At 48.6% G+C, this 15,335-nt stretch overlaps 1 protein-coding gene and 1 long non-coding RNA gene across 2 annotated transcripts; one reads left to right on the forward strand and one right to left on the reverse strand.

The window, feature by feature from the left end:
* Positions 1-3,073: 3,073 nt before the first annotated feature.
* LOC124083397 (uncharacterized) lies at positions 3,074-6,059 on the forward strand. Its single transcript, XR_006848716.2, has 2 exons — positions 3,074-3,212; positions 3,798-6,059. It is a non-coding gene; the product is annotated as an uncharacterized LOC124083397 (long non-coding RNA).
* On the reverse strand, positions 3,179-14,256 carry Tex35 (testis expressed 35). The gene is made up of 7 exons (XM_058574491.1): positions 14,218-14,256; positions 13,499-13,550; positions 12,845-12,912; positions 8,342-8,398; positions 7,595-7,654; positions 3,726-3,790; positions 3,179-3,518 (listed from the first exon to the last, which is right to left on the reverse strand). The coding sequence occupies exons 1-7, from the start codon at positions 14,254-14,256 to the stop codon at positions 3,179-3,181; spliced, it is 681 nt and encodes a 226-aa protein (XP_058430474.1).
* Positions 14,257-15,335: the final 1,079 nt, after the last annotated feature.

Here is a 15,335-nt window from a genome sequence, read left to right on the forward strand (position 1 = left end):
GGTGGGGGAGGCATTTTTCCTGAAGGACAGGACCAGGGTTGGGTTTTAGAGTCATATGGGTTTTCTCTTTTGTTCCAGTCCATTTTTCTTTCCCCCATTAATTAATTAGTCTAGGCTCTAGACCAGAACCAATTTGATTTCTTTCAGGAAGGCCTGTGTTAATTTGGATTTGATCTTCTGACCCTGGAGGGTGACGCTGATTGAGCGCCCCAGGTTCACTCACTGAGCTAACGCTGTGATGACTTGTGGCTGCGACAATGAACAAGTCAGACTTGATGTCTGTCCTCAGTCTCCAGGAAGGAGAAAAGAGTAAATGGATATGGAGGTTGTCCCTGTTGAAGATGAAGGCAGATGCTATGGTCTCAGTGATTTGGTGTCTCCAAAATGCCAGTGTTGAAAACGTCCCCCAAAGTAGGATAGGGGCCCTTTGGGAGGTGATTAGATCTCAAGGTCAGTGCCATCACAAGGGCAATCAGTGCCCTTATGAAAGAGATCTGAGAGCCCCCTTGTCCCTTCCACCACATGAGGACACATCAAGAAAGCACCATCTATGAACCAGGAAGTTGCCCTCATCAGGTGCTGATTCTGTGGGTGCCGAACCTTATCCTTTTCGGGAGGCAGAAATGTGAGGAATAGATTTCTGTTGTTTATTCTGTGGAGCAGCCCAAACCGACTGAGCCAGCGTAGGAATAATAACCAAGAGATGTACAAAAGGAATTAAGCACTAAGGTCAAAGGCAGGAACACACATCAGAAGAATGAGAACCAGAGAAGGGTCAATAGAATCAAAGGAGTGATTAGCTTCTTTTCTGGGAGCAATTTCAGAAAAGCACGGCAGAAGCCAGGTGCACAGGACCAAGCAAGAGGGAGGGATGGTGAGACAGAGTCAGCCTTTTATGTGCTCCCCAGTGAAGGAACACAAAGAAACCTGGGAACCAGGAATGATGCTTAAAAGACAGGGCAGATGCATAGAGGGCAACTGGGAAAACTGATTACACTTAGATTATTCTTTAAAATATTCTGGCCCCACTGATAGGAAAATAGAGAAATAAATTGTGGTATATTCATAAAACATACCAAATGGTAAACCATTGTTATACACACAATTAAACACATGAATAGAATACATTTCAGAGACATAATTTTGAGCCAAAGAATACATCATGTATGATTCTAATTATGTCAAATTCAAGGATAGACAAAATAATACATAGTGCTAAAGATCAGAACTGTGGTAACCTGGTTGGGGAGTGGGCACAGATGGGGAAGAGCTCCTAGAAATGATCTAGAACAATTTCAGTGATGTACACATATATATATAAAAAAACTCATCAAGTTGTACATGTGTATGTGTAACCATATACTTTTTTTTTACTTTAAATTTTTTTTTATTCTATGTCTTGATTTTTGAAGTCTTTTAAGTGGAAAAATGAACAGAAGATCTGTATATGTATTATCTGTCACTGTGCAATAAATGACCTCAAAACTTAGCATCTTAAAACAATAAGATTTTACTAGTTCGTGGTTTCTACTGGAATCTGGGAGAAGTTTAACTGAGTGGTTCTGGCTCAGGGTCATCTCATGAGGTTGCAGTGAAGATGTGAGCCAGGGAGGTAGTGCTCTCAAGGCTGGAAGGTCCACTTCCAATATGGCACACTCAAACGTTCTTGGCAGCAGGCAGTTCCTTGCTGAGTGAGCTTCTTCATAGGACTGCTGGGGTATCCTCACAGCACAGGCAGCTGGTTTCAATCAGAATGAGTGTACAGGAGAGAGCAAGATGGAACCCACTCTGTCTTATGACTTAATCTCAGAAGTAACCTATATCACACTTCCACAGTGTTCTCTGCATTACTAGATTCCTCTTGAAGCAAAGAGGAATCAAAGGCATATATATCAAAGGCATATCAGAGTTTGTGGGCCTATTTTAAAACCACCACCCCACAGAACAGTGCTACATTCTCAAATGTTTGCAGATCTGGTCGTATGGCAAGAGACCAAGATCTGGGAAGACCCCTGTGGTAGGCAGAATATCATCCCCCCCCCAAAGATATCTGTGTTTTAATTCCCTGAACCTGTAAATGTTATGTTATATGGCAAAGAGGTCTTTAGGTTGCGAATCAGCTAACCTTAAAATAAGGAGAACATGCTGGATTATCCAGAGGGATTCAGTGTCATCAAAGGTCCTTTAAAGTGAAAGCAGGAGATAGAGGTGTCAGCGTGGGGCAGCATGAGAAAGACCATCCCGTTATTGCTGGCTTTAAGGCTGGGAGGAGGCCCTGAGCCAAGGGATGTAGGCACTGTTTCAGGGCATTGGGGGTCTCTCCTGGGCTCACAACAGACCAGCTCATGATATCTTAGGGACTTCCCGGTGCTTTACCTGGGACCTTTGTAGAACCAGGTGGAACGAAGGGAGGCAGTGGGGGAATGGAGGGAGAAAACCCTGGGCTAACGACGGACTTCACGGACTTGGAGTCTGAATCGGGCTGTATCTGGAACAACCAAACACAAACGCGACGCTCTGCACGCTCATATTCAAGACGGTGACGCCTGTTTGGGCTTTAAAGGAAGATTTTTTTAATCTCCTAGTGGAGGCCTGGGCACCGGTGCTGGTTTAAGAGGGCAACAAGCCCTGGCTGCACAGCTCGAGGATGGTCCGGGGCTGCTGGCTAGGTGGGAAGCACGTACTCCATCTCATCACAGCGGAGGTAAAGATAAATTAGACAGCAGCTCCAGATGCCAAGGATGAAAAGGGTTCCCAGGCCTGGCATGGAAGTTTCCCGCTGGTTGGAAAGAAAGGCGGGACCCTGAGGCGGGGTCAGGCGGGCCGCTGGGGGGCGCCCTCCCACCACGGAGCCTCTGGGCAGCAGCCTTAGGCGTGGCCACCCACGTCCTCCTTCCTGGTGCCACGTCCTCTACAACTGAGTGGCCGCGCGGGGCGGCTCACGTCCCTACTCCCTGCACGACCGTGGGGCGGGGTCGATGCCAGGCAGCTGGAGCAGCTCCCTCGGGGATAACCCGCTGAGAGAAGGCCTCCTGTTCGGGTCTACCTACCCCTGATTGTAGTTGGTCTTTAGGGCACACAACAAACATTTCTCCTGCGGAGGACAGAAACGGCACAAGAAAGGTCCTTTTTCCCTGCTCCAAGATGGCCCGCCTGCTGGGCACCTCATCGGGCCTTGCTATAGGAGAGGACAGAATGACGCGGTGGAGCAGGTACGTCGGGGGTCAAGCCCTACAGGGTCCTGGCTCGGGAAGCGCCTCGGGCCTCCAAGGCCAGGCAGGTCGGGCGGCGGCGGCCCCGGGGGCCAGAGCAGCGGGCAGGCTCCACTTACGCAGCAGCTCCTACACTGAGGAAGGGAGTCCGGCAGCTCCCGTTTGGGTTTGGGTGACACCACCGTGTTCTTGTGGAGAGACAAGGCCGCTGCGCCAGCTGCGTCCATCTTCCTGAGCCTGAGCCGAGGGTCCGCTTCGCTCTTGCCCGCCAGTTCCTCGTGCTCCATCCATCCTCTTCGCAGGGGACTGGGGTGGGGGTCAGGGAGGGGCGGAGAGTTGGGGAGACACTTTCTACCAGCACACAGGTGGCCTGGGAGGCCCTGACTCCGAGCCGCGGCGGCAGGAGCCACGACAACCCCGGGAGGAGTCCTGGTCCTCGGCACCGCCAGCGCCTTCCGCACAGCCGGGGGAGGAGAGCTGGGGGGGGGGGAGACGGGGGTGGGCTACACTTACAGCTTCTTGTTCTTCTGTATATTTATTAAAACCTCCATCTTCTCGTCCATATCCTTCTGCATTTCCTTCAAGAGAGAATTCAAGACTAGAATCTTCCTTCTGAAGACCTTTGAGGTCCGGTCCTTCCACCCTCCTCTCTGCAAACCGCTGGGCGTCCTCAAGAATCCTCACTAGATCTGGCCCAGGGTTCGGTGGGGTGTCCACGACCACACCCACACCGGCCGCCCCCACCACTCCACGATGAGACCCAGGCCCCAGGCAGAGCCTTAGGGGCTGACCAAAGTCTCCAGGTAACTGATTGACCTGTCCAAGGTATAAAACCCACAGTTGATTTGGTTTGATGCCTATAAAATGATGGAAGCAAGAGAACAAATCCTGTGACACCAGAGACACTTGACTCCAGTGTTTTGACCCTTGCCTGTGTTTTTACCCAATCCTGGCAGAAATGGCTAACCGAAAATAAAACTGATGGTAGCTGAAATGGTGTGGCACACTTATTGGTCATCAAGAAATGAAAGAATGAAACAAATTTCTTAGTAGAGTTTAGATCTGCAAAACTCGACCTGGGAAAATTGGACAGAAATAGTGGACATGAAAGAAATTATAAGGCGGCCGAAACTATAATTGATGATATTTGTTGTGGACAAAAACAGATTTGAATTGACCATCATAAAATATAAATGAAAATAATTGACTCCAACGAAAGTAATTTTAGTAAAAAGAAAAAAAAGATTTGGAAACAGTTTAATTTGACGTAGAAAATTATACTGTTGGGGGGAAACAATTTCAGAAAACGCCTCTTGAAAAGCATTTTTAAGTAGTAGTATAAATTTTGAATCAAATGTTAGAATCTATAGTGTGAAACTCTCCTTGAAGACAAGAATACCCCACAGGTTCAAAATGTCAAAGTCAAAACTTCCCATATACTTAGGAACTTGTCGCTTTGAAGTCATCATATTCCAACCGGATCTCCTTTTCCCTTTGAAATTAGCTCTACTTCTTAATTATCCTTGTCATTGTTAACACTTCCTTATCCAGATTCAAACTTCAGTGTCACCATGGACACTTGCCTCGTGAGACTTCATTCTTTATTTTGAGTCTGTCACTGTGGGCCGTTATTTCTTTTAATGCATCTTTCAGATTTACCCTTTTCAATCTCTTCCTAAAATTAAAGGTAGTCACCTCTCTTCACCTTGTGGCAGAGGCAGCTCCCCGCCTGTGCCCTTGCTGTCAGACAGTTGCACCTGCTCCCACCCTGCCCAGGCCACCTTGCCAGCAGCTGCTCCCAGCATGTTCTGTGATCAGGGATCCCTGGAGGCCTCTCACTACCTGCAGAACCAAGGCCCAGCTCGTCTGCTGATTTGCAAAGCTGGCACTGCCCAGCTCCTTTGTGCCATGCAGTTCTATTTCTCACATTTCCCCCAAATGATCCCTCTTCAAGGCTGAGCTCCCCACTGACCACAAACCAGAACGTCCTGCCTGCTTCCTGCTGTGTTCAAGCTGACTTCTGCCTGAAATAGCCTCCGCTGTGCCTTTCCAGCCCAAGCTCCACTCACCAACAAAACTACAGTGTTTGTATTTTAATATAGAAATAATGCACCACCTTTGAGAAAGTGTGGGTGGTACAAAGTCATATTAAAAATCAATCTTCTCATCCCCAAAATAACTGCTATTAGTCCTTTAAGTATATTTATTTCCAGCCTTTTTTTTGAGGGGGGGATAGTGAGGGTTGAACCCAGGACTGCTCTACCACCGAGCTTCATTCCCAGTCCCTTTTTAAAATTTTGAGAGAGGGTCTTGCTAAATTGCCAAGGCTGCCCTCAAACTTGAGATCCTCCTGCCTCAGCCTCCAGAGTCCCTGGGATTACAGGTGTGTCTGCTGCACCCAGTTCTAACCCTTGTTTTGTATATTTACTTAATTTTTTCCCCTAATTGGAAGCAACCTGTATACTACCTTACTTTTATCTTGCTTTGTTGTTCTCATTATAAGAATTCTTTCTAAACATTGTCCTTAATAGTTCCTAATTTTTATTTCATGGATATACCATAATTTATTTGGCTTTTCCTCAATTGTTGAAAATTGTGCTTGTTCCCAAAGTTTTGTTGTTATAAATGATCCTGCAATGAACATTTATTATATAGATTTATGCCACCGTTTCTGATTATTCTCACAAGTTAAATCTGAGAAGCAGAATTAAATTGAAAAGTTTTCATTTATTTATTATTTTGATGCCTACTCTGTTATAAACATTCCAGTTTGTACAAATTTGCAGTGTAAGAACATTTCTTTCTTATTCTCTCCTTGTCATGCATTAAAAAAAATGTTCATTTGAATGTAATTGTCAATTATTTTGCTCGCATGCCTTTACTGTCTAAGGGGTAAAGCTTTTCGATAGACCTACTGCTGCTTGATTATCCACATTTTCTGTGGGTTGTCTGCCCGTGCTCTTGCCCATTTTCCTATTTGGCTCTTATTGATTTGTGTGAGTTCTTTATGTTATAGATAAAAATTCTTTTGTCTGTACTTATATTTGTGGAAAACTATTTCCCCAAACTGTTGTTTCTTTTTAATTTTTTATCTGGTACTTTTCTGTCATAATTCTCTTAAGGAAAACTTTTATGTTTAAATATGTCAAGACTTTGTGATTTCTTCCATTGTATTTATATTAAGCCATCTAGGTAAATATTACTTACAGCTTCCTCTTATTGGCTTTTATTATTAAACTCGCTTTATAGACTATTTCACTTTATAGTACTTAATTAATTTTTCTTCTTATACAGTCAAAACACCTATAAATATTATCACCCAATTCTTTTCTCACTGACAATTTAAAATCACCTTTATCATATTTTAAATTTAATAGAACCATAGTTCTCAGCCTTGAGTGAACATTGAAATCACCTGCAAATTTAAAAAGCCTCTTGGAGCTTATACCTCATCCCAAAGGTTAATTGTTATGGGGTCCACCTGGGTGTAAAGTGGGGAGAAGACCAAATCACTGCCAGCTGATTCTAACCTGCAGCCAGGGTTGACCCTGCTGCTGAAGAGTTTGGAACCTGGTTCTCAGCCAAGAGCAAATATCAGAATCACTTATGGAGTCTGAGACCCCTCTGTTTAATTCTGGAGATTTTATTCAGTGTGTGTAGGCTGGAGCTTGAGCACATGGATTAAAAAAAAAAAAATGCTCAGAAAGGTTTCTTAGTCCATCCCTGGCAGAGAGGCCACTGACAGTGTTACTATCCCAGTTTCTTCATTTGTCGGGTTATCCTTGGGCTACACCACCTGATTTGATAACTGTTGTTTTATCTTGAATTTTAATTATCTAGTAAGGCTAGTGCCCCCTTAGAACTCTGGAAACAACTGGAGCTATTTGCTTTTGCCTATTTATACTTCTACATCAGTGGTTCTCAAGCTTTCTCCTGGGGAACTTGGCCAAAACACAACAGCCTATGCTCCATCTGAACACGGGCCTTGGATTGCCCTTTGTTAGTGTTCTGGGTGATTCCGAAGCATGGTTTGTGAACCATGTTCTAGAATCTAGATTATCCTCCCAGAAGTTTTTTTTTTTTTTTTAAATCTTATCAGGGCTTTCAACTAGATTTGCATTAAGTTTCCGACATGGTCTTCAAGACTCAACAAGGTTCACTCTCTCCATAAGGATTTCTCTCGTTGTTCCAGCCCAACCTCATTATTCACACCTGTAAATTGATAATTAACTCACAAGCCAGCAATTTAGCTTGTAATTCTTTCTTACCATAGAGTATGGGCGGCCTACCAGTGTGTAAGTGCCTGGAGGGCAGGGTCAGGCATACTTTTCCATAGTTTGCAGTGTGGTACTGGCCCATGGAAGGCACTCAGTAAATCTTACCTTCATGATTTCCACGAATTCATGAAGTTTATCAAAATCTTTGTCCATTACATCTTTTATCTAATGAGGAAGAAAAGCATGATTTGACCAAGCACAGAGAATATTGTGGAAGTCAGTTGTGTCTTTGGGGTATTTTTAAGCAAAAGGCAGCAGCTGCACCTTGGGAATGGACTAACAATGTCCTATTAAAGCCACATTCTTCCCAAGGAATCTATGAAGGGTCTAGGGTGTACATGCCATCAAGTCGTCCCCACTGTCAGCCACAGTGTGGCTTAGGTCTGGCCAATGCCAGTCTTACATGTGGAGTTCAGGTCACAATTTCAGTCCTTCCTTTCTTGATTATTCCCTAAGTAGGCTATTGGTGGCTGTATTATAGAAACTCTTGTTATAGAAACTCTTCTTCCCTGCAGCTGGCTCAGGTAAGGTGAATAAGGAGTTGCAGCTGGTCTCTGGCTGCCCCCAAATTCCAAGTCAGCCCCTTCCACTCAGCTTTATCCCTGAGGTTCCATCATCCCAACTGTAACACCTTAGGGAGTCCTCAGCCACTAGAAAATTGGGTCCAGGCATCAGACAAATTAGAAATGAGTATCCTAAGCTGCCCAACACTTAGCACTAAGAGGGATTAGGGTGGAGTTGGTGATTGCCTTCTCCTGCACTTCCGATTCCCTTCACTATTCCAAGTTAGGAATCACATTTTCCTTGAAGCTAGGCTTTCCCTCCATATGATGTAAAGATTTACCCCGTTACCTGTTTTATCTCTTCCATTTTTTCCTTGAGCTCTTCTCTCACCTCCCTGAGTTCACTCTGAGGAAATAAAATGGGGGAGAGAGAGTAAAGAAATGTCCTGCCTGGATGAGAAACTGGGTGCAGGAGGAAGGAGCGTTGTTGAAAGAGGAACAAGGAGATACTTCTATAGGGAGGAGAAAAAGTGTTGTCCCCACAAGGGGTCTGGGGACCCACAGGCATCACGTGCCTCCCGCTGGCACTGTGCTGAAAGTTGGAAGTTGTCAGCCTGTGTCCAGGAACATCAGACCAACCAAACTGAGGGTGACTCAGTGAAAGAAATGACCTGTAATCCTCAAAAATGTCAGTGTCCTGAAAGACGAAGGCTGAAGAACCATTCTAGATTAAAGGAAAATGAAGAGACGTGGCAATCAGAGGTGGGCAGGCTCAAAATGGCTGTGGTGAGGTCCCTTGCATAGGCTTCTGGTGGGCTATGTTTTGGTAGATAAGCAAGGTCATGGACACCTGATTCAGTGTACGTCTTCAAGGTCATAAACATTTGCTGGTGAGCATGTGTCCACTTATGTGACCTGTCGGCACTGTGCCTTCTTTGGCCTGCATGTTAAAAAAGGCCTATGGAAATGGCTTGGGGTTAAAGGGAACTGGCTGGGAAATGGCTTGGGGTTAAAGGGAACTGGCTGGGGGCTGGGGCTGGAAAGCTGGGGGCTGGCTAAAGGCTATCCTGCCTCTGCATGCAGCAAACCAACTGTCCCAACTGTGTCTTGCACTTCTTCCACCTGCTGGGATCCTGAATCTGTTTTCTGGGTCTGAGCCTCCGCCTGACAATTGACATAGTTGGTAGGATCTTCCACAGGTTAGAGGTGTGAACAGGGGTGACCTGTGGTTACCAAGCAGCATGTAGCTCTTGGTCACCAAGGTCCTATTAGCATGGACTCCTGTGGAGATTTGGGATACTGTGAATGGTTTCCCTGAAAGCACAGAGAAGACATGTGGTTGCCCTGAGGTGAACAGGAGCCCAGTGGGGGAGACTGTGAATGAGAGAGGCAGAGTCCAGGCACTGGACCATGGCCCAGAAGAAAGGTGGCAGCAGCGGTGCAGACAGGACCGAGAGGGGGCCTGAGGAGCCACACAAGGGTCCGCTAGGGCCAGGTGATAGGTGTTCCTTACAGATCTGAGAGCAGAGACTGATGTGACTTTGTGAGCGACACTGCCAACAAGGGAGTTGCTAGATACGGAGAAGACCTTGGAAGCCGAGCACGTCGCTGGAGGAAGATCTCTGCACCTTGGAAGTACTCTTTGGCCTCCCCCATGTGCTGATGGAGTCCAAGGAGTAGGGAGATTAGCACCTGCAAGCCCAGCCAGGGGTGATGCGGAAGGTGCAGCAGGGCCAGCTTGGGTAACCAAGTCCGCCACGTTCTGCCTATCAAGCGGAGTTGGAGGACTTAGGAGAACAGTTTAAGGCCACTTTGTGTCAAGCCTATGAGACTTAGGGGTGCTGGGAGCCAACAGGGGCAAGACCCCTCTGTGCTACGTGTCCTGCATAACCTTGTGACTCAGATGGGCTAGACGGTGCCCAAGTGTGCCAGGACTCAGCAGAGACCAAAAGAGAGGCAGCAGAGACAAGAGGCTTCAGGAGGTGCCAAGGCCTATTACTTACGTAGGTGAACCAGAAACAAGCCCAGACCTTGGAGGTAAGGCACCTGTACTGTCCAGTGTACTGATAACCCCAGCTGTGGACAACTGCCTGTGTGGACGGTGGTGACTGAGGAGCCAGAGACAGACTGGGTTTGGTTTGAAACCAGTGCGAGACAAAATAGCCGGTGGGCTGAGCTGAATGGAAGGCAAGTGAAGCATCCCCGCAGTAGTGCGCGCTGCCAGTTGTGTGTGTGGCAGGAGCTCTAGGAGCTTGGCCACCAAGAACAAACGGCTGCAAGGCATGCTACCAGCCCTGCTCCCCTGACTAGCCCAGGGGGTGACGAGGCAGACCCTTTGGCTAGGCTGCAGTGCTTTGAGAGGCCCCTCCCGCCGGCCTAGCGGCTTGGTCGCACCCCCGCCTACAGCATGCAGGTGTGAACGCTCTGTGGGACGCAGTCGAACAACGGGCCTGCCTTTGGCCCGGAATGTCCCGATAGAGGCCTGCCACGCATGTATGGTTTGCGCCAGGAGTGTCCACACCCACGACACCGGGAGCCACGGATAGCATAGCCAGGTAATGCGTGGACACGTCCCCTTGACAGCATTGGCCCTCTACTGAGGTCAGAGGGGCCCTGTTTGTTTTAACAGCAGTTGATCCAGTGGGTGGCCTGGCCTGGTGGTCAAGGGAGTCGGCGTGCTACGTACGGTTCCTGCCCTGACCGTGTTCGTGGCCTGGGCAGCTGGCCCATCGTAATAGAGAGTGATCAAGGCCCCCATTTCTAGGCTGGGATGTGCAGCGGGGGGCAACTCCGGGACGGATTCAGTGAGAGCCGAACATCCCACACCACCCACCGGCTGCAGGCATGAGAGAGAGAGAGGCCTGCTTAAGCAGGGACTTAGGACTGCAGTTACCCGCCCTCTAAGAAGGGAGGACACAGTGTCTGTGGGCAGTTACGTGAGCTCTGACTGAGCCACCCTGGCCAAGGGGAACCACCTCCTGTGGAGGCTTTGCTGCATCACAGCAGTCCCAGTATAGGTCCAGGTGACAACAGAGGATGTTGCACTTAAATCTGGGTTTGGGAAGCAAGGGAATATTCTTTTGCCTGCCCTGAATGAATTGAATAGGGGGCACACTGTGGATTGCACATGGCCCCAGACAATAAAGGCCTCACACCTTTGTGGGTGGCCCTATCAGCCCCATGGGGAAAAGATTTGGAGTGTGACCTCCTTGTAACACTCTGGGTAACTAGTAAATGTTCCCCTCTCCCCCGCTGGTTACATGTGACTTGGCCAGGTCCTGCAGATGGGACACAGATTTTAAAGGGCACTTTTGTTATTTCCCTTCAGCCAATTATGAGTTCCCTAGTGATGGTGCATCCAGAGCCTGCTCAAGTTCAGGGCCAAGCTGTGCGGGTGTGGTATCACTGCTCGGGGACGCTGCCACAGACGGCCACAGCGCTTTCCTGGGACTCAATGCTGGTGTACAATCTTCTGGATGGACGTGATTTACCTGTACTAGTGCCCCTAACAGTTCTAGCCAACACCATCGTGGACTGGGCACACAGCTACCCCAGCGTAGTGAACACCTCTGCATTCTGGATGTGCACAGAAGTGCCTGTGAGTTCAGGCTGCTGGACAGCCCTGGTGAACCCAGACTGCTTCCTGGACAATTGGACATGACTGGGAAGGACTTCTATTGCCACCTCAATATGGGATGAAACTGGCAATAGTTTTTAGTAATCCTAGGTGATGGGGCTTATTTTCTGCTTATATGATGTTGTAGGGCGGGGGCTCTGGCTCAGCGGTAGAGCGCTTGCCTAGCATGTGCGAAGCCCTGGGTTCAATCCTCAGCACCACATAAAAAAAATAAAGAAATAAAATAAAGGTATTGTCTCCAACTACAGCTAAAAAAAAAAAAACATATGTTGTTGCAGCTTGTATTGTTGTGGCCTGTGGATGCAGAGTTCTACACTCCTGACTAAGAGATATTGTGGAAGACAAAAATGCATAGATTGTACAGTGAGAAGTCCTAAAGGGGTGGATTGTAGGGCAGGCCCCAAATGGCTTTGGCCAGGCACCCTCACTAAGGCTTCCACTGGGTTGCTTTTAGTACGTAGCCAAGGTTATGAACACCCTGATTCAGTGTAGGTGCTCAAGGTCATAAACAATTTTTTTATGAACATGCGCCCACTTAATAACCTGTTGGTAGTGTGCCTTCTTTGGCCCACTTATATTTAAAAAAAAAAAAGGCTTATGAAAATGGCTCAGGGGCTTAATGGAGCAGCTGGGGCTAAATGGAACTGGCTGGGGCTGAAGAGCTGGGGGCTGGCTAAAGGCTATCACCACCTCTGAATAAAGCATGTCTACTATCCCAACTGCGTCTTGCACCTTATTCCACCTGCAGGGATCCCGAATCTTTTTCCTGGATCTGATACTCCGTTCGACAGGCAGCCTGTGGTCCTGGACTAGATCCTAGGCCAGAAAAAAAGGTGGGTTTTGTTTTTGTTATTGAAAACATTAGTGAAGCCAGGCATGATGGTGCACGCCTGTAATCCCAGTGATTTGGGAGGCCGAGGCAGGAGGATCACAAGTTGGGGACCTACCTCAGCAACTTAGTGAGACCCTAAGCAACTTGGTGAGACCCTGTATCAAAATAAAAAACAGAAATAGAAATAGAAAAGGGCTGGGGATGTGGCTTAGTGGTAGAGTGCCCCTGGTTCAATCCCCAGGACCAAACTAACAACAACAAAAACCGGAGAGAAGCAAGTTGCAGGGTGGTAGGTGCCTACAGGTGCAGCCACCAGAAGGTGACTGACTTCCAGCTCTCCAGGGCACTGGTCCTGTCCTGGTTACCTGGGCTTACGCACTGACCTTCAGTTCATGTGTTATTCCTGATTTGTTGAATGGACCTTGGTGTTTTACTCCTTTGAAATCACACATCTGTTGATTGAAACAGAAACAGAGCGTTGGAAACTAGGTATGTGGTAGGACTGCAGAGGCAGATCACCCCGAGTTTCTGTCTCTCCCTAGGTACAGGACAGAGGTGAAGGCTGGTGGCCTCACCTGTGCAGAAGTTTCCCCCCTCCTCCTCCTCCTCCTCTGAGCTCATCTTTGGGCCTCACTATTTCTGTCTCTTACTTCTCCCTGGGGGGCCTCTGTGTATGCTTCTTCCTTTACCTAGAAGGCTCCTCCATCTTTGCCTCACCAGCATCTTCTCCTTCAGCTCTTGTTCCAAGAAAGTTCTTTCCCAACCACCCCATCTAAAGCAGGCACCCAGTCCCGCCTTTCTATCTTTCTTCTCTGAATAGCTGGTAATACTACTGAATTTTCCCATGTTTATTTACGAGTCTCATTGGTGGCTAGTGTGAAGGTCTATGAGAGCAAAGAGCTTGTCTCTCCCATGGCATCCCCACGGCACCTGGGATGGGTCTTGGCCACCACAAACAGCAAATGACCCCTGACTCCAAGTCACCTCCCCACGGATCTCAGGCCTGGCTGCTGGCATGGCCTCAATAAATCTTCTTCCTTTGATCGTCTCTGGCTTCAGTTCCAGGTAAACTGTCTTGTAGTTCTTGCCCTGCAGAGAGAGGAGATGGAATTTAGTCAGGACTGGGGGAAGAGAACGAGGAGCCAAAGGACCTCCACCAACCCTCCCTGTCCAGCTGTGCTTGAGCCCAGGCTCACACACCCCGGGATCCACAGCTCAACCCCACCCTGTCCGGTGCCAGTGAGTGCTGCCCCCCACTCGGGAGGCAAAGGACGCTTGTGGAGGCAGCTCTAAGGAAACCTCCCAGGAGTCTGGTCTTGGGATCAGCAGACCAGGCCCCCCCTCAGCTACCCTTTCCTCTAGCTGCGCCCACTTGGGTGAGTTTTTAATCCCTCTTGAGCCTCCGTTTCCTCATCTGGAAATAAAACATAATTCTATTTCTCTAATAAGGTCATCTGAAGCCTTCGGCCTGCCGGTTGGATGCAGGCCTGACGCAGGCCACTGGGGTCATGAGGCTGCGAGAAGTCTTGGGGAGCAGGGAGGAGTCAGAGAGCCTCTCCTTCCCGTCCCGAGGCCAAGCATTAATCCTGCACCCATTCCAGGCTGAGAGCCCGCTTTGTGCGGCTCTCAGAACAGCCAGAACAGAGACAGAGAAGCCGAGGTGTGGTCAGAGCCTTCTTGGTATCTGTCCTGCCCTGTCTCTACTCAGCTGAAGCTCAAAGAAGCCCCCCAGAGTCCAGGGGTGTTCTTCCTTTACCAAGCCTGTTTTCTTGAATTCTGCCCTCTTGGCTGACATGATGGAAGAAGCCAGGGTGTTCTTCAACTTCCCAACCTCCCCACAATAGCCCCCCGGGACCAGGCCACCGTTCTGTGCAACTTACAAGCCAAGGTGAGGGCAGGATGACCACCTCTTTGTGTGCGGAACAGCTGAGGTCATAATGCCTAGGACCCACATGCAGGCCTGAAGCATCACCACAGCTTTGGGCCCCACTGCCTCTGTCACTGAGACGAGGCTCAGACTGCTTCCAAATCCAGGAGGCCCCCTCTTGCTGTGTTTTTGGGAAGACTCACACTGCTGAGGACCATAGCCTGCCATGGCCAAAGCACAAGGCACACCTCCAGAGAGCCGATGGCTCTTCCCAGCGCAGGACAAACACTGACTAGGCAGAGCGGGCTCCTCCTAGACAGGCAGCCGGCTTCTCCTCTGGGCCGGTGTCTTCTCTACTGCGTTCTCCCACCCCACCCCCATCTCCTGCCTGGTTCTTCTGTCTTCCTGGAAGTGGGCTGGGGCAAGAAGTAGTATCTGGACAGGGCTAAAGGCAAGAAAGCCTTTGTCGAAAGGAGTGGAATCCCAAAGGAAAGGCCATTCTGAGAGGTAGTCGTAATTTGTGCTTAAAATGGGGAGTGAAAGGCACATGGCATTCTCATGGGGCCTAAAATCATTTAGAATCCCAGTTGGTGAGTCTAATTTCCCTTCTGTCCTAACTGGGTATCCCACTTCCTTCTTTCCCCTTGTTTCAAGGCCAACTAGTCGGCACAGAAAAGGCCAGCTTGGGCACTCAGAGCAGACAGCCCAGCAGCGGAGAGCTGATCCGGAAGGCCAGTGGACTACGTGGCCCATCAGAAAACAGTCACCGCTCACAGTGCTTCTGACGCACTTCCTAGGTGGTGATTGCCAAGCCCCCTAACTGGTGACAGCCCTGGATGGGACTCATCACAACTGAAGGAGAACTTTTGTGTCACTGTTCAGCTGGGGAGTCGGGAGGGGCGGCCTCCTTTCCAAGCCTTGTTTCCTGCTGGGTAATTGAGGAGTCCAACTGTAAGCTTCCTTTACCACCTAGCTCAGTCCTCCCAGATCTGCTGGCCACAGGGAAG

This window comes from Marmota monax, unplaced genomic scaffold (assembly GCF_021218885.2).
Source record: "Marmota monax isolate L192 unplaced genomic scaffold, Marmota_monax_Labrador192_F-V1.1 WCK01_AAM20220418_F8-fsc00055, whole genome shotgun sequence".
NCBI lineage: Eukaryota > Metazoa > Chordata > Mammalia > Rodentia > Sciuridae > Marmota > Marmota monax.

What these genes read in the sequence shown, in the direction of transcription:
- Tex35 (XM_058574491.1), bottom strand. Translation starts at nt 14,256, where the DNA reads ATGTCAGCCAAGAGGGCAGAATTCAAGAAAACAGGCTTG. An exon ending in AATTCAAGAAAACAGGCTTG is followed by an intron (nt 13,551 to 14,217) that starts GTAAAGGAAGAA and finishes CTCTCTCTGCAG; the next exon opens with GGCAAGAACTACAAGACAGT. An exon ending in AAATGGAAGAGATAAAACAG is followed by an intron (nt 7,655 to 8,341) that starts GTAACGGGGTAA and finishes CTTCCTCATTAG; the next exon opens with ATAAAAGATGTAATGGACAA.